General features: G+C 38.2%; 1 protein-coding gene across 1 annotated transcript in view; it reads left to right on the top strand.

The window, feature by feature from the left end:
• Positions 1–23259, top strand: part of LOC126184466 (facilitated trehalose transporter Tret1-2 homolog) — a 315517-nt gene extending 292258 nt beyond the window's left edge. Inside the window, exon 9 of the mRNA XM_049926857.1 lies at positions 21885–23259. Within this exon, the coding sequence (XP_049782814.1) occupies positions 21885–22276 (392 nt within the window). The 3' untranslated portion in view covers positions 22277–23259. The remainder of the gene's footprint in view (positions 1–21884) is intronic.
• Positions 23260–24592: the final 1333 nt, after the last annotated feature.

The following is a 24592-nucleotide window of genomic DNA, read 5'->3' as shown; positions in this document are numbered from 1 at the left end:
CCAAGATAGAGTTTATTGAAACCCAATGGGATTTATTTTGAATTACTTGTGTGAATTCAAAAATTTCCTGCAGAAATCTGTTCAGATAACAGGATTTACTGATTACTGCTCCTCCTTGTAGTTATTTCATAGTCCCCTTTGCTGTAAGTTATATATTCATTTGATTAATAGCTTAGTTCATGAAAATTGGCACTAGGAATAAGAATAAACTATATAAAGATTTTAAGCAGTTACTTTGGTCCAAACGGATGTCATTATTCAGGAGCACACATTCTGAATAACTTCCTAGTAACAATAAGTAGTTTAACTACTATTAGTGTTTAAGAGGTGCTGGATAACACATCAGTGGCCATTTCTTCTCACACTAATCACGTAATTCCTTGCAGACTCAGCTGACACATTCTTAATCTTCCACATAAAAAAAAGGTACACAAGAGGAGGAGGGGGGGAAGAGAGGGTGTACCAGAGTACCACAAAGCAAAATGTATTGTTAGACATGGTAGATGTATAGAAACAAAAGTAGTCACATATAATAACACAGTAATCTCGTGTCTATTTGTAATTCCTCATGTTTCAGTTTGAATCAGTGCAATTTCTGCATACGTTTCGTTTTCATAACTGCATGTTGACTACACATACAACAATAGCACTTGCCACATTTTGTTCTACATCTCCGGTCATTTTTCCTACAACACAGTTTGCAAAGTCCAACATGGGAGTCACTTGCAGAGGTGCCATTGAACTTGGACTTGTATCTTCACCAATAAATATTTTCTTAATTTTTGTTCTTGTGTTTTCAGGCATTTGATTTGGCTTCTGCATTCTTTGCTTCACATGAGGCTTTATAAGTTCTTGTCCTAGATATAACAAAAATTCTCTCCTTCTGTTGTGTGCATGAGCCTTCCAGTCAGGATATTTTTTGTTCCTAATAACATAGGCATTTATGGCTGCTGCATCAATCACATTGAAGAATAGTACAAATTGCCATAGCTTGGTAGTCCTGTTGCATGAATACTTATTTGCCATTTTGTTCATGGTATCAACAGAACTTTAAGTTTTCCTATAGTGTAGAATAATATTGGGCTTAAACTCCTCCTTTTCTGTGCCACAGTTGGCATTATGGTGTTTAGAACTCAAAAGAATTACTGCCTTGTTCTTTTTAGGCACTTATGATACTAGGGTTAGATTTTCATTGGATGCGAACATAGATAAAAATTGTGTTTAAAAAGGCATTAACTGGAAATACAGATGTACCAGTAAAGGTTGGCCCTTGCTTCAATAGCTCCTGTGCAAGTGGAACACTTATGAAAGGAGATGTAAGGTCCATTACAACTCTAGCATCTCGATTCTTTTCCATAGATCCTTTTTTCCCTCAGTATACCTGTAAGTTCAAAGCATGTGAAGATTCAGCACTGCAGAGGGCCCAAATTTTTATGCCATATCAAGCTGATTTGGACTTCATGTAAACCATAAAAGGGCACTTCCCAAGAAAAGCTACCAGTTGCTCATCCCATCTCAAATGACTATTTAGGTAATAGTGTACACAGCATTCATGTGTGAAAGCTGTAAATGTTTCTCTAAATGCACAAAATTTGTCTATTTGTCTCTGCTCCTCTCTAGTGGTCATCTCGTCAGATCTGATGTACAAAAGAAGTTCAGAAAACCTATTTCTTGAAAATAAAGCTGGGAATATTTTCCTTTGTTGCATATGGTTATCTTTTAGCTTTCAGTGCTTCCATAATTACAAAGAGCCCTATGAAACTGAACATTTCTGTTGTACTTGTTGGGATCCAATTACATATATTAAAAAGAAGAGTCACATTCCATAAATTGCAGACTGTCTCTGCTTTTAGGTTTGTGTATTTTACAACTTTTTCTACTATATTAGTTCTAATGAACAACATGAAAGCCTTAATAGAAGACACACTCCTGAAAGTCACTAAGAAACCACTATATTTAGACAGAATATCCTGTTTCTGATTCCTGCTTGGTTATTTGTACATTGACTGTCATATCTTTCCATTTTTCATCATGTATGTAGGTCTCTTTAGCATTTGAATCTCATCAATCACTTCTTCATTGTCCCTTCCTTCAATAACATCTTCAGCCATGTCCATTCCTTCGACATTATTTTCTATTTCTGAACACACAGACTCCACATTATTTTCTATTTCTGAACACACAGACTCCACATCACTATCTCCTGGTTCTGATATTGTGCCTATTATTTGTATTACTTCTTCTATCTCTCATTCACTTTGTATACCATGTTTCTTCTCTAACTTTCATTTTTCTTTTTTTTTTTTGACAAGTTTATTTTGAAACATAATATACTCTAGCAACACAACTGAAGGAAATGACTAACAGAGAAAAATATCTGATGGACCATTATTACACACAACAATGCATTAAAATTTAAAATATTCATTTCACACTTATATCAACATAACTTTCTACAGTGTGCATCTTTTCTCATCAATTGGAAGTGGGATCCCTAAGGACCCCCATAAAAATTACAATTATCTATTGTATAGATAAATTTACATGAAAAAATTCAAAAGTTGCAGTGTTTAGTGGAAACATTTTAACAGTCTCACATTGTCTGAAGAGTATAAAGTATTTCCACCAGCCACAAATAATGTAGTAGCTATATTGGGGTTCTGCAGTACCCTGCTTGGTATGCTGTAGGTTAGTATCAGATGATATTAGTACTATAAAATATTCAACTTACTCGCATCTGAAATAGGGTCATTACAAACAAACATTGTTAATTCTTTCCACTTTAGAGGTAGATACATAATGAGCATATGAGGACAGTTCTTCACTTTTCTATTTCACACTTCAAATGCTCCTAATGCTTTAATTACTTGTATCTTTCATATTTCTGGAAATCTCACAAGGTAAAAGTTAAAATGAGAAATAAAATTACACAAAAATATAAATTACTCATGTTTTTCATCTTGTTTTCTCGAAATTTTAATGCTTTTCCATATGTCTGAGTAAAATAATCTGCATTATGCAAATATCTTATGTGAGGAGTTCATACCATCATTTATAGCCATTCCATCTAATGTTGTCATGCTCTGTACCCTGTTATCCTATCTCTTCTTTCATTACATTCCATATGACCTGAAGTGTGTTGTCAGAATTATTGAGTTCTGACATAATGTGAATCTTGAGTAGTTTCTGTAATGAGCAACTACTATATTATCTCTACTTGTTCTCAGAAACAGATGCATTTCCTTTTCCTTTCATATGATGCTTTAATCCCTCTAGAGTTCCATGTTAACTTATGCAGAAAGCTATTTTCAAATGAGACTATATTAATTTTATATCAGCCTTTGGCTCATTATAAATTTCATCCCAGGTCTTCTCTGGTAAACTATTCTGAAAAACATTTATCCTGGAGTCATCAGTTATTTTGATTTCCATTGAAAAGTATCTATACTGTAAAGCACTATCTTATCTTCCTAACTGTTCATCATCAGAGACAGCATTTGTTACTGAGTATACAGTTATTTTCTTGTTTTGAAAAACAACCTTATGCTACTGTCTTTATTTACCCATGTTGGAAAGTTAATTGCTGAGATCAAATTGTAGGATCCAAATAAGATTTTGTGACCATTTTTCCTATCATAATCCTTTAGAAACTCATACTATTATAAATAGTAGTGTTGCAGCTACTTACAAGTCTTTGTGCCTAAAAGAAAAAGGAAATTATGCAATTTATTTGCACCAGAGCCCACAGCATTTCATATTTTCTTTAATATTTTATGACACAAAGAAGCTCAAGAAAATGCAACATACTGATGCCATTTTCAGAAAAGAAGTAGCTTTTATGCTAAATTTTGGTAGGCTATTCTATAGCCCTCTTTGAAAAATTTGCACATAACTCTTAAGAGGTTGGTTTTCAAATCAAAATTATACTCTACTTTGCTCAAAGTATAGCCATAGAGAGATAAAACCTGTTCTATTCCTCTGGAAAACATGATAGACATACCTCTCAATTAATCACTGAAAAAGTTAACATTTCAGAGATTAGTTACTATAGAGCTGAAGCCATAATATAGAAAAATGTTTGAAATGTTGTGCTGTACAGTAAGTGGTAGGAGTGATCTATATGCTTCAGTATTTTCAATTGATGGAATATCAAAAACAATTTTACAATGAAATTCCACAATTCTAAAAATGGCACTTTTTTTAAAATTTGCAACTTCTAAGAGTATTAACAGACTGATAATCTCTAAAGTAGTCCAAATTTCCAAGGGATTACAATAAACATTAAAAAATTCAAAAACAGTAACAGACTGCAAAGATAGCCATCTAATGTTCAAATAACTGGAATAATTGAATTACACAGGGCTGCCCACCAAAATAAGTCCATTAATAAAAAACGTCTAAAATGCATCATTGACTCAAAAAAACTATTGTACCTAGAACAGAACACCCCAAACATGCTTGCTATAACTGTGAGAATTCTTACATGAAAGCTAGCTTGAAATAATTGCACACACAGTCTGGCCAATGAAACATTTACCTAAATTTGTTGACAATATTACCAAACATAACCAATACTGAAGCAGTTTGGAAATAAAAAGATGATAAAATTCTTTCACAAGCTCTCACAATAATTTAGACTGTGTGCTTACAGGACATTTGTGATGAGAGCATTAACAAGGAGAAGCAAGGCTTATAACACATACATTGAAAGAGGAAACCAGATTGAGATGCAAGCACTCTATAAGAAAATATGCCAATATTTGTCTCAATTATACATGCTCACATCACCTGGCACCTGGCTCATGTGTGGTTCAATAATTACTATGAAACAAATACAGTGAATAAACATACTAATTTTATGACCGAACTTAGTGTACATAGAAATGTACATAGAAATAGATCTGCTCTCTCTTATGAGCACATTACCCATAATAGCAAGAAGTTAATTAATAACAACTTGCACCAAGAGTTTAGGGAAGCACTGTGTAACACACACTCACATTGGTCAAGGCACTGCCCCAAGTTGCGCCTTCCAAGAACTAACAGGCAGACAGCTCTATAGTAAACAGAGCATGGCATACTGCAACTCCACTGCACAGCCAGCACATGCTCCCTATTGGCTGCCAAGTACACAATGGCTACCCATGTGTTCCATCAAATCCAGCCTGCTTGGTGGTGCTTCCTGGGTGCCTCTGATGTGCAGTCTTCTGTGCTGCTCCATGTTTTCTCATGTCTTCCCATGCCAGGCAGGACAGAAATCACACTGGGTGTGCAGTAATGAGACAGATCCATCAGCACACTCTACATAATAGCAGCTGACTCAGTCATGGCCACCCAGGCATGCAGTCGAATCAATCAAGCCCACACATTCAGCATTGGCTCCAGGTTCCTTTTGATGTGTCCATTTTCTGTGATGCCCTATGTTCTCACTTGCAGCACAACCATGACCTCTCTCCTTGGCTCGGAGGGTGCTGCTGTAGCGTCACACCTCCTGTTAGGGCCATCACTTTGCAGCGCTAGTGCCACCACAGTTCTAGTCACAGGGCCTTTGAACTTACCATGGATGGTGAAGTCTAGTGATGGCACTTCCTCCCCACCTCAAAACTGCAGCCACTCAGTAGGAGTGATGCGGCTGGGAAGCTTGCACATGCCTGTTAATCAACACGAAGGCTGCCATATGAGCTTAAACAGACTTGGCTTTACATACAAAATCTTCACTTCATTTGCCTGTACCACTGTAGAGATCAACAAACCTAAATAAAAAAGACTAACATACACAAACAATCTCCACTAAAAACACATACATCACTAATTATTTTGCACCCTACATCTTTGTCATGACTACTCTTAAATATCTGTCAGTCCCTTAATTCAAATCCAGTTAATCACGTATCAGTTATGTTCAGGCATACTAATCCCTTAAACGAATTCCAACTAAATTTTAAGGTATATGGGATGTAAAAATTTATTTTATAACTGTAAGTCACCACCAAGGATCTAAACAATAAAAAACTCTTGAGCAACACATTACAAAATAATGCCTCCACCACAGATACAGCGTAGTCTAAAATTACATTTACTCTTTGGATATCTTACCAATGCAGTAACTGGAGTGATGAACCATATTATTAGAACATGACTCCATAAATGAGATAAGCTTCGCCAAGATCTCACTGCCCTTAACATTATACAAACATTGGTTGGATCCACTCGCTTTGATGACATGGGCTGCCTCCCCGCTTTATAGCACTAAGGTCTCCTTACGTAACAGCCAGATCCAAGTTACTCAAATTTACATAGCTCAAGAGCCGTAAGGTGTATACCATTTCAGCATTGCCTATGGTCTCCAAATATTAGATATTCATGAGCACAGTCACCTCCCCTTTAAGGATTAACCAACCTAAGGATACTAATTGACTTATATGCATATATACACACATGTAACTAGTGCAGTCCAGTTTCCCTCTTAGCACAGCCTAAAATACCACAGTCCCCCTTGGTAGGATTTGACCAACAAATCATATGCATGTCTCTATGCAACTGAATGTACATAGGTCACTCCCCTTCAGCCTGGCCAAAAGACAGTCAAAACAATTTCCATTAGCAAGGCTTAACTAACAAGATGCATACATACATCTGTGCAAACCCACATGAAATGATCTCCTCCCTTAAACATGGCCTACAGATAGTGATGATTTGACTCAGACATTGATATCCATTGGTGCCCTAACTGTGATAGTGGGGAACAACCAACAAAGAAGCACACATGCATCCACACAACCCCAAGAAAAGTGGTTCTCCATCTTTAACCATTAAATGAACTGACAACAGCAATGTACATTAGTGAATATCTCCTACATAGCCTTCCATATTGCCTGTTCTGATTGGCCAGAGACCATCAGTAGCAACAACCAATAAGCTTTAAGATCCCTAACACTTTTCTACTCCATTGACACTACTCAAACCATAGAATCTAATCATGTGACAACTGAAGATAACTATGATATGAACAACTATATATGGGAGATGGCACATTTACCAGATGCATGTCTGGTAAGGTGGCCCACTGAGCAAAAGCAGACCTCACAGAGTCATTGCACCATTCCACCAGCACTTCCCCCAGTAAGGTGGGTGTTTTCTTTTTTTCTTTTCTTTTTTTTTTTTAGGAATATGCCACTTGTCCTCATACAGGTCCATCCCAGTCACCTTCTTTGTGGAAACACTGAGACAGACCACCAAACTATAGTATCTGCCTTGGTGGGGCACTGAAACCATTACATCAAAATACACTCCTGGAAATTGAAATAAGAACACCGTGAATTCATTGTCCCAGGAAGGGGAAACTTTATTGACACATTCCTGGGGTCAGATACATCACATGATCACACTGACAGAACCACAGGCACATAGACACAGGCAACAGAGCATGCACAATGTCGGCACTAGTACAGTGTATATCCACCTTTTGCAGCAATGCAGGCTGCTATTCTCCCATGGAGACGATCGTAGAGATGCTGGATGTAGTCCTGTGGAACGGCTTGCCATGCCATTTCCACCTGGCGCCTCAGTTGGACCAGCGTTCGTGCTGGACGTGCAGACCGCGTGAGACGACGCTTCATCCAGTCCCAAACATGCTCAATGGGGGACAGATCCGGAGATCTTGCTGGCCAGGGTAGTTGACTTACACCTTCTAGAGCACGTTGGGTGGCACGGGATACATGCGGACGTGCATTGTCCTGTTGGAACAGCAAGTTCCCTTGCCGGTCTAGGAATGGTAGAACTATGGGTTCGATGATGGTTTGGATGTACCGTGCACTATTCATTGTCCCCTCGACGATCACCAGTGGTGTACGGCCAGTGTAGGAGATCGCTCCCCACACCATGATGCCGGGTGTTGGCCCTGTGTGCCTCGGTCATATGCAGTCCTGATTGTGGCGCTCACCTGCACGGCGCCAAACACGCATACGACCATCATTGGCACCAAGGCAGAAGCGACTCTCATCGCTGAAGACGACACGTCTCCATTCGTCCCTCCATTCACGCCTGTCGCGACACCACTGGAGGCGGGCTGCACGATGTTGGGGCGTGAGCGGAAGACGGCCTAATGGTGTGCGGGACCGTAGCCCAGCTTCATGGAGACGGTTGCGAATGGTCCTCGCCGATACCCCAGGAGCAACAGTGTCCCTAATTTGCTGGGAAGTAGCGGTGCGGTCCCCTACGGCACTGCGTAGGATCCTACGGTCTTGGCGTGCATCCGTGCGTCGCTGCGGTCCGGTCCCAGGTCGACGGGCACATGCACCTTCCGCCGACCACTGGCGACAACATCGATGTACTGTGGAGACCTCACGCCCCACGTGTTGAGCAATTCGGCGGTACGTCCACCCGGCCTCCCGCATGCCCACTATACGCCCTTGCTCAAAGTCCGTCAACTGCACATACGGTTCACGTCCACGCTGTCGCGGCATGCTACCAGTGTTAAAGACTGCGATGGAGCTCCGTATGCCACAGCAAACTGGCTGACACTGACGGCGGCGGTGCACAAATGCTGCGCAGCTAGCGCCATTCGACGGCCAACACCGCGGTTCCTGGTGTGTCCGCTGTGCCGTGCGTGTGATCATTGCTTGTACAGCCCTCTCGCAGTGTCCGGAGCAAGTATGGTGGGTCTGACACACCGGTGTCAATGTGTTCTTTTTTCCATTTCCAGGAGTGTATGTTATAAACTAGTTCTACCTACCACTCACAGCTCTCCATGTCCATGACCATGCTCTGCCACCAAAATGTGACATTATATGGAGTGGGGAGACTGAGTTGAGCTGTGATTGATCCATACTCTTCAAAATTTTCAACAATAGAAAGCCAAAAACAATTTTTCAGTGAGGTTTCACAATTCTAATAGAGTTGTAACATTCAATAGTATTAACAGAGTGGTAACATCTAAATCAGACAAAAATTACAGGGTGTTAAAATAAACATTTAAAGATACAAAAACAGGTAACAGAACCCAAGGGTAGACACATCATGTTAAAACAAGTGGAATAATGGAAGTACATAGAGCCACCCACCAAAATAAGTACAACTTATAAAAAATACTAAAATGCATAACAGACTCAAAACAAACCATTGTACCTATGCCAGAGCACTACATACAAGCTTCCTATGATGGTGACAATTATCACATGAAAGCTCTTTCAAGTGGCACACACAACCTGGCCAACAAGACAGTTATAAATTACTGATGAAGTTACCAGACATAACCCGTATCAAAGCAATTTGTAAAATCAACAAATAATTTAGACTTTCTACTTAAGGCAGGTTTGTGACAACAACATTAATCAGAAGAAGCAAGGTTTTGAACACAATCATTGCTAGAGGAAATCAGATTGATACCAAGTACCCTAGCAGAAACTATGCCAAGGCTGGTTTCAATTATACATTCTCATGTGAGCTGCCAACAGGTACTGTAACATAAATGGTTCACTGAGTACTACAACACAATTGCACTCTATAAACAAAATGCCATACTCAGGAATAGGAGTAATTTCATAACAGGACTGAGCATGCACACAATAGCATTGATTGCTCTACCACTGAATAGAACTGTATGTATACAGAAATAATCTGCTCTCTCCTGTGAACAAACAACCAATCATACTGGTGAGATAATTAATATGCACAAAGAATTTAAGGAAGTGCTGTATGACTCGTATAGCTCAAGACACTACACCCAGTTGTGCTTTCCAGGAACAGACAGGACAGACAGCCTTATAGCAAACAGAGCCAGTTGTGCCATAACTCCACTGCTTGCCCAGCACACTCTTCTTATTGGCCACCAAGTGTACAGTGGCTTCCCAGGCATACTGTAAAATCCATTCTGCTGGCTTGCTTGCCTGATTCCCTCCAATATGCAGTCTTCTGTGGTGCTCAACATTCTCTCATGTCTTCCCAGACCAGGCAGGACAGACAGCTCTATAGCAAACCACACTAGACATACCATACTACAATAGCATGGCCAGCACAGTCTTCTTAATGGCTGCCAACTCAGCCACAGCTGCCCAGGCATGTGGTGAAGTCAATCCAGCCCACTTGTTCAGTGGTGTCTCCAGGTTCCTTGTGGTGTGTCTTCTTCAACATCTTACATTCTGCACTGCAGCACACTGCATGCATTGCATCACACTGCAGCCTCTCCCCTTGGTTCCAGAGAGCAGTGCTGTAGTGTCATACCTGCTGTCAGCACTGTTGTTGCAGCACTAGTGCCATGATGGCTCTAGCTGAGGGGCCTTTGAACTCACTGTGGACACTGATGCCTAGTGATGACATAAATGTAGTAAATTTATTAAGATGACGATCTCTGAAAAGTAATGGTTTTTCAGTAGAATTATAATTGGTTATGCACTGCCTTATAATAAAGGAGTTTCTCCTTCCATTAAAAACAATTGTGAAGTGTACAAATGTTTGCTCAACATTTTCAGACACCAGTATATTCAGTGTATTACTAAACTTCGGGCAAGGTGAAGATGCTTAGTATTGCTAGATTAAATATCAGTTTAAACTGACTCTGATGCAGATGAATTACTATAAATAATGGAGAAAAATATATCTGTGATAAATGTAAACTTCATTTGAAGTCCAATTCAAAACTGAGTGTACTGGGTGAGGAAGCTAAGACAAGCCATCCCAGATGGACTTCTGGCCACTAAACTTGCAACATCAAGAAGGTGGCTTGTAGGGAATATCAAACAGGCACGAAGTGTACTTTGGGCTTGCATATGCAATTAATTAGCATTTCAGGGCAACTGCACAAAATAAGTAAGAGTAGTGCCAAGTAGATTCTGTATATAAGGAAATATTGTGTTGATTTGTCGTTCAGAAGTCCAATTTGAATATTTGTTGTTTGTCTGAAGATCACAATATGCTTTTCAGTGGTTGGAAGCCCATCAGTGTCACACAAATATGGAATCTATAGCTTGAGGAGGGCGATAATCAATGCTGTGCAAGATCTAAAAAAATGGTTCAAATGGCTCTGAGCACTATGGGACTTAACATCTGTGGTCATCAGTCCCCTAGAACTTAGAACTACTTAAACCTAACTAACCTTAGGACATCACACACATCCATGCCCGAGGCAGGATTCAAACCTGTGACCATAGCGGTCACGCGGTTACAGACTGAAGCGTCTAGAACTGCACGGCCACACCAGCTGGCTGCAAGATCTAAATGGCTCTATGTGCTTAGTGCCCGAGAGGATATGCATACTGCTTGCGCACCTCCACAGGATCATGCAGACCCATCACATACTGTGAGTCAGGAAATAGGCCTGTTTGTAACAAGACAGAAATCTACATGGACAGTGTGAGCACATCTGAAACACCACAGAATTTCATCACAGTAGCCATTGTTGCAGTTTCCTCTGAAGCAGCAACAGAGAGAGGCATATTAACAAAAGTGTGCTCAGTGACAACAATGGGCACAAGGGTGGTACCACTAAGTGTTTTGAGACTAGTCCCAGTTCTGTGTACAGTCTTATGATGGTTGAATACATGTGTGCAGGCTCAAAGGAGAACAAACATTGCCTGACTGCATTACTCATCATACAAGCTCAGCACATGGCATGATTGTATGGAGGTACCATTGGGTTCACATCATTGTCATCTATTACATTTCTGATATGTTTAAGGCTGATTACTGTGCCCTAACTTGGAGGTATCCTTCAATGAGGTAATGTAAGACAGAATGTTGCTCATACTGCTCTTACTTAACCTGACTAGCCAGCAATTTCTCCTAATGCCTCACCTACTGAAACATCTGGTCCCAGGTAACCAATAGACTAGCCTCCCACCACTCACCATTCACTGATATTGAGAAACTTTAGCATAGAGTTGGAACAGCATGGAATGATGTGGAATGATGTCCCCATATTTATAATATCATCCAAGTTCATACTCTATGGCATGCTGTATTCCCTGAAACCACCTACAATATTAATTGCGTACTCTGCCTACTACACTATACAAGCATAATAATTAAAATTTTATCATTAGCTATCTTTCCTGGTGTTTCAGTTTTCATGGCCAAAAGTGAATATCCAGAATGGGTAAACATATCAAGGTGCAGTTTTTGCTAAGATACATGCTAGTTTACAAAAAGGACATCAGTGAGTGAACATGAGTGGAACTTGAGTCTGCAGTTTCTCTCAGTGTATTTCTTGCTCGAACAGTCCACAGGTGAACTGCCAGTCCATAGTGTCCAACGGGCACAATATTTCAGCGAACAGACATTTTGTTCTCTTACCGGCTGACAAAGTCAATGCTACGGTCGTTCTTTCCCATAAGGACTGCATTGAGAAGATGCAGAGCCTGCTATATGACATATCTTACAGGAAGATCAACGCTGACCCCACAAAGAAGGTGGAGAACAAGAATAGAGCTCTTCTCAAGGCCGCAAATTGACACCTCAAGGACCTGTACTGCCAAGACTTTATGGACTCCCTAAAGTCCACAAAGAAGGGATGCCGTTATGCCCAATTGTCAACAACATTAGGGCACCTACATATTTGCAGGCCAAGTACGTGGCAGAATTACTAAGCCCTTATGTGCGTAAATGCCCTAGTCACATTCGTAATTCTGTGGATTTCATAAAACGTCTCGACAACTTCAAGCTGAAAGACTCATATATCCTGGTGAGTTTTGACGTTGTTTCATTATTCACCTGGGTACCTCTTTGAGAGTCAGTTGAGCTTATTGCACAGAAATTTGACGAGAAGATGACTCACCTTTTCAAGCATGTTCTGACCCCCATGTATTTTCTCTTTAATGGAGAATACTATGAACAAACAGAAGAAGTTGCAATGTGGAGCCCACTCTTGCTGATGGTCACGAATTTCTATATGGAGCATTTCGAGGAGGAAGCTTTGGCGTCATCCAAATGGAAACCTACTTGTTTTCTACGTTATGTGGATGACACATTCATGATCTGGCCTCATGGAAGGGACAAGCTCCTAAACTTCCTTCACACCTGAACTCCATACATGTGAACATAAAATTCGCTATGGAGACCAAAGCAGAATGAGGATTACCATTCCTGGACATCTTGGTCAAAAGAAGAGCGGATGGCACCCTGGGCCATGGGGTATACAGGAAGAAAATGCACATCCACCTGTATTTGCATGTGGATAGCTGCCACCACCCTGTGCAGTGGAATGGGGTGCTAAAAACACTGGTGTACAGAGTGTGCACCATCTCTGACGCAGAGAGTCTGCTCCAAGAGCTGGAACACCTCAGAACTGTATTCCGGAAAAACGGGTACTTGGAATGGCAGATCAGACGCGCTCTCTGCCCCACTTCTACAGTACAGTGTGTGGAAATGGAAGAAGTCACAGAGAAAGAGATAGCCACTGCCTATATACCATATACTGTCACACTATTTGGAAAAATAGGATGAATATTGAGGAAACATCAAGTAGGAACTGTCTGTTACCCACCACATAAGACATGAGCATTATTGGGAAGTGTCAAAGACAATCTCGGTTTGCAGAAGGCTGGTGTATGCCAGATTCCATGTCAATGTGGGAAGACTTATATTGGACAAACAGTGTGCACCATCAAAGATCATTGCAGAGAACATCAGGGGCACACTCGACTTGGGTACCCCAACATGTCGGCGGTCTCAGAGCACTGTTTGTCTGAAAATCATGAAATGGACTACCAACATACCAGGGTATTGGCACATACATCTAAATACTGGGACAGCACCATTAGAGAGTCTATCAAAATTCTTACCAGGGATGGACTCAACAATCAAGACTGCAGCTACAACCACAGCAGGGCATGCGAACCAGCATTGAGTCTAATTAAAAAGATGCTCAGCAAAGGAAACGAACGGGCGACTAGGACAGACAAGGCAATTACACTGACGCCACCACTGACGCTGACGCCAGTGTCTCAGCAACCGCTGACACACGGGCATGGACCATGGAGAGAATGCCTAACGAGGAGAGGGGATTTAAGATGGATGCCTGCCCCCAGGAGCTCAGTTCATCAGTGCACCTAATGATGGTGACATGTCTGATCACCAAAATATTGTGCCCGTTGGACACTATGGACTGGCAGTACACCCATGGACTGTTCGAGCAATGAGTGGAACTTGGTCTAACAGTAACAAGGCAACAGTAAAGCAAACCACTGCCCCACCATCAGCCCAAAAGGTCCCACAAATTTCTGGCCTACTGTACCAGATGTAAGCAAATACATTGCACAGCCAAAGTTCATGTGTTTAGCTGTACATTTAAAGGTCATCAGTCTGTCTACTGTTGTAAGAATCAGTTTGTTGCAAAGCTACTCAGATTTTAACAATGTACATGAAAGTTGAAAAGGTGGGTATAGTTTTCATTTATGGCAAGGCTCACCAAACTGTTAGAGCAGGAATACGGCTGTATCCTGAACGGTACCATGATTGTGCCAGGCCCTCTCAAGCTGTGTTGCAAACATTATAAAATAATTTTGAGAAACTGGAAACAAAATAGAACATTAACTGAGGATATAAATGCAACTAACATTTTAGCAGTGGCAATGCATAAGCCATATGTATCTACAAGACATCTTGTATGTGTGAGTAGGATTAGCCAAAGGAATGTTCAGTGACTACCCCATTCAAACACATTTAACCCTTCTTACTTTCACTCCATCAATAGCTTCATGGCAATGACTTTCAAAACCAGTTACAGATCTCAGGATGGTATCTACAAAAATTTATATGTAAGAGTTTATTTCTGGATGAAGCATCATTTAAAAACCACGAGGAAATCAATATCTCAGGTACTGGTCAGTTGATAATCCTTGATGGCTGAGAGAAGTGCCTAAGCAATGTCCTTGAATTGTAAAGGTATTGTGCCAGCTTCTCAAGGATCACATTGTTGGTCCTTGCTTCATTTATTGGTCTATAAATAGCCACACACATCTTGAATTCCTAACAAGTATGCTCCTGTAGTTATTGGAATATGTACCACTAGATATAAGGGTACCCATGTAGCACCAACATGTTCGGGTCCTGCTCATTATGCATGGAAAAGTATAGACCTTCTTGAAAGAAAATTTGGAGATGATTTGCTCCAGTAATTCAGGATATCTCTTTCTCTCTTTCTCTCTCTCTCTCTCTCTCTCTCTCTCTCTCTCTCTCTCTCTTTGTACTTTTTTACTTTGACTTCTTCCATTTCCAGTTTTCTTTTGAGTATACATAACACATTAGCTACACCTAAAATAATAATTTCTGTAATGGGGAATGGTTTAAATCTGTTTGATACATTTATTCTTTTTCTTAAAACCTTTTAATAGCTTTTTTTCGTGGAGTCATCAATACAATGGCTTTTTCAAATGTCAAGTACAGTTACAAACAAAAAAAGACATTTAGATCTTGGCCTTACAGTAGTAGTTAAACAGTAAATTGATGCTTGTCAAAATAATGCATTACATCTTACATATATTAACTCAGCCAATTTTTCTTAGACATTATTTTACAGCTCTTAAACTCAACCATTTAAAACTTGTTTAGTGAATAGAGACACTTTTCAATTAAGAATTCTTTTAATTTTGATCTGAATTGGTTTTTATTACTGTTTTTCATGGACTCTGGCAGTTTATTATACCAAATCAGTCCATTAGTACATGGACTCTGGTCCGTCATTTTTAATCTTGTTCTTTGTTGGTAGTAATTCTCTTTAGACCTGGTGTTGTGGTCATGTATATCACTACATTTAGTTACTTCAGTTTTCTATGAGACAAAAAATTAATTAATTTATAAAGATACAAAGAGTATATGGTGAAGTACATGTGTTGTCTGAAAACATCACAGCAAGAGTCTTTATAGCCTAGTTCATGTATAATTGTTAATCCTCTTTTTTGTAGCAAAAGTACTCTGTTAAGGTGAATGTCTGCAGCACAACCTCATATTTCTACACAGCAGCTAAGATGGGGATAGATTGGCCCATAATACACAGTTTTAAGCATGTGGGTGGGCACCGTTTTTGACAGTTGGCCAAGAAGATACAGCCCATTGCTGACTTTTTTACATACAGTGTTAATGTGGCTAATCCTCCAGAGTTTTGAGTCTAGATGGACCCCTAGAAATTTACACTCATTTACTTCCTCTGCCACTATACTGCATATCTCATTTACACATGAGTGGTGTGAGCTGCCAGTTGTAAATTTAAGCACCTAGGATTTATTTACATTGATCCTTAATTCTTGTGCATGAAAATATGAACTTAATTCTAGTATCCCATTATTTGCTGAAAATTTAAGTTCCTCACAATCTTTACCATGAAATAAAACTGAGGTATCATCAGCATAATTTACAATGTGCAATTTAATGGGGTGTACAATGTCATTAATATATGCTAAAAAAGAAAAGGAAAGGTCCAAGAATTGAGCCTTGAGGGACTCACTGTGTCACTGTTTCACTTGTGGATTTAAAAGTTAAGAACTTATTGTCAATTTGATGTGTAAGTTTGGTACTCTGTCTCCGATTCACCAGATAGGTGGATAGAAGTTTCATTGATGCCTCACTGATATTGTACGCCCACAGTTTTTTAAGAGAAGCTCATGGTTTACAGAGGGTTTACAGAGTTGAAAGCTTTGCTCAGGTCAAAGAATATTCTGGCTGTGTGCATACCCCATTGTATATTGCTATACATCTCATGGAAGAAACTGGTAACAGCAGTGGCTGTGGTTAGGTCTTTCCTAAACCCATGCAGTGATTTGGTAAGCATTTTGTGTCTTTAGAAAAATGTGAGCTCTGATAGGATAACTGTTTCAAATATTTTACTGAAGGTAGGGATGAATGATATTGGTCTACAATTTGAAACATCTTCTTTACTTCCCTTCTTATGGACTGGCTGAATTACAGTTATTTTTAAGGCATTTGGGTATACGTTTTCATTAATACTACAGTTGATAAGATAGGTAAGGGGTTTAGTTATTTCATTGGCACATTTCTTTAACACCACACTTGAGATACCATCCCATCCAGATGATTGCTTATTCTTTAGCTTTTGTACTGTGTTAAATGTTCCTTTCTGATTCACCTCCATAAATTCCAGCTCTATACCATCCGTGACATCATTTGGTGTACCAGCCTGTAGATCTATAATAGGGGCTGGTTGGTCAAAAGGAGAGACAAAATGCTTATTGAATAAATTACATACTTCATTTGGATCTTTCAGTAGATGGCCCTTGTATCTAATACTAATTGGTTCACTCTGTCCCTTGCTGGTGGCTTTATGATGATTATTGATTAGTTTCCAGGATGCCTTTCCTATGTTGGCTGAATGCTCTATTGCTTTATCTGTTTCCTCAAATGTAAAAGGTCTGTCTTAAAAGTTTTTTTTACTTGATTTTACTTTTCCTTAAATATGTGTAGCTTTATTTCCTTACATAAATAGTCAAGATGATATATATTCTGCCTTAAATTAATCGGCCTAGGTGCAAGTTTCAGCCTAGTATTACTTTCAAGACTAGAGTTGGTTCATACCCTAGTTATTTCTTTGAGAGGGCAGCAGCAGTCAAAAAGCTTCAGCAATGTCCTATAAAAATTTTCCCATTTGTTTTTTGACCCTTTAGGTTGGTAAATAGTTACCCATTTCTCCTCAGCTAACTTAGTTTTGAAGGCACTGATGTTTGTGCTCTTCAGGATCCACTTCTTCTCAATTACCTTAGTTGCTGTTCTTACAGCAAACCTTAAATATTCTAACATCTGACAATAGTGATTTGAGTAATGAAAATCAACACTTTGAAAGTTAACACTATTTTTAAATTTTTGTCGACTATTACATAATCTATCTTACTGGAGCTTGACTCTGTTACTCTAATGTCACAGTTCACTATATTTGTGAGATTATATGAGTTTAATATATCTATTATTTTCAAATAGGTTATACTGCAGGAGTTTGCATCAATATTTAAGTCTCCAACTATGCTAAGGTCAGTGGGGCCTGTTTGTCTAATTGGCCTGTTAAGTCTATCAAGGCAGTACAACACATCTGTATTTGGTGGGTGGTACATACCAATAACTTTATGTTAGCTAACCAGCTTGAATGAGTGTTTACGTGGACCACAACAACAGCCATTTCAATTGTTCCTTCTTTGCAGTATTGTTCAACAAATGAGATTTTCTTAAATGGAAGATGTTCATTTACAAATATTGCCACCCCATCCCCTTTGTGTTGTTACCTGCAGTAAGTATCTGCTAACACATAACCATCTAATTTGTAATACTCAATTTCATTGTCTTTTAGTCAATGTTCTGTAATTACTAACAGGTGTGATGAATTCTCATCCACAAATACTTGCAGTAAATTGAGTTGATTCGTAAGATACTGCACATTTAGATGCATTATCCTAAAGGGCATTGATATTTTGCAACACTTTGTGACATGGTATTCTGAATCAGTCGAATTATTACACAATTTTGTAACACTGCACTGTAATAACAATTTACTCAATTCCAAGTCAGTTTCTTCAGCATGTGAACAGGGTTCATTCCAATCCAGGTGGTTAAAAAAAAACTTGTTGATTATAATCTAAGATGATTGGGTCTGTGGTTTTATGCAGTTCCTTACAAATTTCCGTTATCTGGTTCACTAACTTGAGCTTTCCATTTCTGTTTAAGTGAAGTCCGTGCCTGGTATGTTCTACATGTTTCAGTTTGCTAATGTCTAGCAAGCATCCATGATTTAGTTTTTTACATAGTTTCTGTAGTTCTAAATTATGGTGCTCAATTTCTTTATTAGCACATGACCAGTCTTAGTTCAGCAGTATCAATATTGACAGTATTGTGAAGAACAATGTCCTGATTTTGAGAAAAATATACACTTATATGTAATACTCAGGTAATATTTATGGGAATCTGTGTTAGTTTCCACATAGTTCACAGGTAAATAATTAAAATTACAGGCAGATAGAACATAGTTTACAATCTTTCTTGTTTTGGATTGTCTGGAAAGTTTACTTGTACCCCAGTCACCTATCATGCAGGCAAATTGAGAAATACTGTTAATGCAGCAACTGTTCTTTAAGTTCTCGAATAGTTTGTAACATAGAAGTGATTGGCACAGAGTACAGTGGAGTGTATCATTCATACTTTTCGTTGGCATTTGAAATACTTAGACAGTCTTCCACAGGATCAAACACACCATCCAGTCTATAGTTATAAATCATAGTTTGCAGTCTGGTAATTGTGTCTTCTTTAGCCAAGGAAGACATAAAATTTTATTGTAGATTATATCAGGGCACTTCATAAAATCAATAAGATGGTAACCACTATCGTTGTTCACTCCTGGGCTTGCATTTGAACATAATATCTTTATCCTAGAATTGGAGTTGATGCACATTAAACTCCATGTTCCAACCATTGCTCACAGTCCTACTGCTGTCCCTTAGTAATGTACTTACACACAAAAGCTACGGTTTGATGTTAGGTGATTCAGTATCCCAGATAGCCCATCTGTTTGTACAGCTATTTTAATGTCCGTCAATTCTACTTTATGTGGTACAACCACAGCATTTTTATATTTTCTCAGAATGGTTTTTAGTGCTTCCTCACCAATTTTTTGTAATGTGCCTCTTGCTGTAGGAGAAATGGTAGCTTCATCTCTATGCCATATCTTGCAGAGATGAGCTTGAAGAATTTATCACATTCATCACTGGTCTCATTTTTATCCATAATAATTTAGGGATGCTTAGCACATTGGAGGAAGCCATGTTGACACTATGCACTACCAAAGATTAATGATCAATTGTGGCCCTCAAGGCTTGTTATATACCCTACAAATCCAAGATGGTGACACTTCCAATCACATAACCATGATGACCCTTCCAGTTATGTCTATGATGTACCTTCCAGTTATGTTTCCTAAATCTAGAAGGTTGCTGTGTGTTGCCCCTTGAGTGCTCCTGCACACTGGAGTAGACATTTCCCCTTAAATATGCTAATGATTATTCATGAGTCTTTGTTGTTTAATTTTGTGTATGCCTTTAATTTACACTCCATGCATCTCTGCATAACTAAATATTATTTATAAATATTATATGTTGATATTGTGTTTTGTCATATATATTTAACTCTTGCTGTTAACAGATATCTGTAGGCATTGCTTGTACTTTTACAACAATGATCAAACATCATTTTCACTGGAAATTTTCCTGTATCCATGACGTGTGTACAAAATGAGTGGGAAAATGGTCTTTGACCATAACTACTTAAAGTGATATGTGATGTCCTTTGCACTATTTAAACATGTGTTTTCACAAACATATCAAGGGCAGACTGTAGTCTTCACCAGCTACAACTGTATGAGTTGGATACCTATTCAAAATGAGATTCAAATATTCCTTGAAACTTTCAGAAACTATATCATCTGAACCATGGGTCACTTAAAGGAACCAATTATAAATTTGTTTCAATTATTGGGTATAACATCAATGTATCCTAACTCACAGTAACTGTCTACTTCAATTTCACTATAAGATAAACTGCTTCTAACAGTAACACACTCACTACCATCAACTGAATTTTGTCTATCTTTTCCATATAACGTTAAGTCCTCGGTAAAATTTTTGGCTGAACTTGTCTCTGGCTTTAGCCAGCTGTCAGTACCATTAACAAATTCTGTACCTCCTCTCCAGCCATCTCCCCTAGAGACTCCATTACACACTTAATATTAGAGCTCCTAAACATTGATAATCTCACCGGCTGTGAATACCCTGACCCTGCACAGCAAGAGGTTTCCTCTGAAACTGGGCAAGCAACTAAAGTTGGCTCAGGATCATTATCATCCACAGACAGTGCCTGAAATATGTTCATCAGACTAACCAGGGAGGACTTTTCATCAGTCTCCCTGGAAGGCTTTTGCCAGTTGCCACACTGCAAAACGACCTGTCATTCAACTGCAGGTGAGAGGTTAACATCCGTGTGGACAGTAACCAGGCCAACTACAGCAATGAAACAATCAGAGGACATGTGGGATGTACCGGACATCCCTTTGATTCCCACAGTGATGCACACTGGCCACAGCTTTAAGCTGTTTGGCTGAAGCCAGCACTGCCTGAAGCTGTGAGGGGAGGGTCTCCATCTCAGCTCACATCCAAACACAGCATTCACAGTCCCAACCCATATTAAAGACAGCGTGAATTTACACTACACCACTAATATTCACAAGTCTGGGCCTCATAAATACACAAACACACAATAAATTACCAGAATGAGATTATCAATCTACAGTGGAGTGTGTGCTGATATGAAACTTCCTGGCAGATTAAAACTGTGTGCCGGATTTTGCGGGCAAGTGCTCTACCATATGAGCTACCCAAGCATGACTCATGCCCCGTCCTCACAGCTTTACTTCTGCCAGTACCTTGTCTCCTACTTTCCAAACTTTACAGAAGCTCTCCTGTGAACACAATAAGTTATATATCAAACTACAAAATGATACAGAAAAAGCTAAATAAATGACTCACTTCTACTTAAAAGCTCATAATATAATGAACAAAGAATTATCTTTTCTGTGTTCAGCAATAGTTAAACAAATAATAAATTGATACAGAAAAAGTATTAAACCATTCACTATGCTCTAAATGATTGAAGTACTGTTTTAGCCACATTTTAGTTAAGTAGTCATTCCCACTATGTAGTATTTCTGAGAACATATGAGGTACAGTAAGGCAACTTGCTATGAGATTCTGAAAACTCCCTTCACATAATGAGGAAAATAAAGTGTTATAAAGAAATGAATAATAACAACAACAACATCAATTATTATTATTATTAGTAGTAGTAGTAGTAGTAGTAAACTATTATTTGTGAACATATTAGCATTTGTTTATTCTTTTTTCCTACAGGAGGAGGTTTAACTTGGATTCCTGTAGTTTGTGTGCTGGCCTATGTTTGCACAAGCATGTCAGGATTGTTGAGTATCCCATGGATCATGACTGCAGAGCTTTTCCCTACTGAAATAAGAGGAATTGCACATGGTATTGTCATGTCATTTGGGTACCTCGCTATGTTTGCCGCCATCCAGTGCTATTTTGACATGCTCTACTATTTTGGTGGAGCACATGTGTTGCAGTGGTTCTTTGCTGGCATGTCACTATTAGGAGCAGTACATGTGTGGATTTTTCTGCCTGAAACCCATAGTGTCACATTGTCAAGCATTGAACAGTACTTTAAAGAAAATATATTTTACTGCAGGTATCTAAGAAAACAAGCCAGAGAGGCAGCACCAAATTTATAAACAGAAACAAGTCTTAGTACAAATTTCTTTCTATTTTTCTGTGGTATTTTGTATTTAAAAAGCCAGTATTATTTATGTTGAAAGCACTCAGAGGAGTTGCATTGCCTAAGTAAAGATGTCAATAATACAATTACTGATAACAAGTATGAGAAGAGAATTCTTCATGAAAAAAAATGAAAAAAAAATTATACATTCTGCATTCCAACCTATTATCATACCAATACACCTCTCTTTACCCAATAAATCAATTATAAATTAAAAGAACATACCTTAAAGGAAGTGTGAAATGAAATATTTCTCGGAATGCTAAAAACAAAACAACAGAAATTGTCATACTGAAAATGGCATATTGTGTGCAACTTCTGCTCACAGTATCGCTGCAGCCTTTGATGACATTACTCAAAAGATTTTTAGTCTTATTACTTTTGAATTATATAATTACAGTATTTCATAGAGCTCTCTTGAAAATTTCAGCATATTTTCTACTTTATTAAAATTATAATGAAAGGCTGTTACCACCCAAGGAAGAGGAATGCTCATAAATACTTCTGATAATTCAAAGTAACAATAATTATTGTCAATGATCTAAAGCCTGAAAGAAAGGCTTGTGTGAAATATCAGAACCAGTCTGATAAACAAAGAATACAAGAGAGTAAAATAAAATTAACTATAATAACACTGTTAAGAAGCTCTAAGTAAAGTTGTTATCATGTCCCTCTAAACAGAAAATCTAATTGTTCCACTGATATTTTTGGTTTCATTTCTAGAATGCAGGAGTGGCATCATGCTTGATATTTGGAGTGTGTGGAACCAATTTACAATTCAGTATTACTAGTGAAAGTTTGGCTTGTCTTCCTTCAACCATTATATCTTTTGTTTAATACACACTGTGCAGTATAGGTGATTGTGATAAGAGTGTATTGAAAGTGATAGTGACTGTACTACAAATGAGTTCAGGAATAAAGGAAGGAGAGTGCATTAAATGAGGAGGCAGCTCACAGTCTGCTTCTGTTTCAGAAAGACCAGTGAATTTTCCAGGTACACATCAATTTTAATTCAGTATCGTGGTTTTATTGAATTATATACAGGAAGACAGTTTTAATTGTAGTACAATTTTGGTGAACAGACAAAAATTTTGAGATGAAATTTGTGCAACCTTTTTTAATGACTGGTGTCTTCAAATGCAATTAACATCACCTCAAATGTGTTCTAATTACTCACCAGGAAAATGAAAAGGTGAGGATTTTATTTATGTAAGATATTGCCAAATTATTATATGCACTAATTTAGAATAAATGTATAAATTCAAAATTTAACATCATACTAAAATACCTGATTATCATTACTGAAAAATAACATAGTTAAGTTCACATGTCCTATATTGATCTCATGTAATGATTACACAATCAATATTTACTGTGTTATCTTTCAGTATACACCTTACTTGCAAATCATACAAAACAACAAATGAGTAGCCTTGATGCAAAATCTGCTAACTGCATGATAAGTGAAACTCAAATATTTCTGAAAAACTCATCCCATCCAAACTATTAAAACTAAAGACTTTATTTCTTTTTTTTTTTTTTTTTTAAAGTAAAAATATAATTAATGACTCAATATTAATGGCTGAAATCTGCACTTATGTTTTATACATTGAAATCTTCAGTGAAATATTGGCTTAGTGGTTTTTGCACCAGATTTATGCAGTTAGCAGGCTTTGCAAACATATCAGTCCAATTATGAAACAAACATTCAGTTATAAAACATGCTATTCAGCGATATGTAATGAATGATAGGAGGATGGAATTTAATTATTATGAATGCAAACAGAATATGTTTTCTTTCAAAGAGAAAGCTGAAAATTCTGCAAAACTGGCATGTAAAGTGACAATATTTTACCAGGAAAAACTGATTTATTTAACTTCAAAAAAAGAACAAAAATGGATGTTCAACATTAGGGTTTTTTTTTTTTAACACACTCATGCTTTTGACATCACAAGTTACTGTAGGGAATAAAATAAAATCCAAATTGCATCTTAGTAAAACATCAACAAAATCTTAGAAAATGAAGAAATTGAAGGGAAGTTGCATCTTAGTTAAAACAGTCACAAAAAGATCTAGGAAATGAAATTGGACATTTACCGAGCTTTGCACCCAAAGAAAACATGGAGTTAGTCACTTCTGCAACTGAACATCATTTTCTACAGCCATTTTCAACAGTTTATAATGGGTTTTGCACCCTGAAAGCTATTCCATTGTGTAGGTGCTGAAAAAATCTAAACAGCAGTGTGTCCAACTCAAAATTGACAAAAAATG

The sequence above is a fragment of the Schistocerca cancellata genome, chromosome 4 (genome assembly GCF_023864275.1).
Source record: "Schistocerca cancellata isolate TAMUIC-IGC-003103 chromosome 4, iqSchCanc2.1, whole genome shotgun sequence".
Lineage (NCBI taxonomy): Eukaryota > Metazoa > Arthropoda > Insecta > Orthoptera > Acrididae > Schistocerca > Schistocerca cancellata.
The sequence above is the reverse complement of the archived record's forward strand: the minus strand, read 5'-3'. Positions and strand labels throughout refer to the sequence as shown.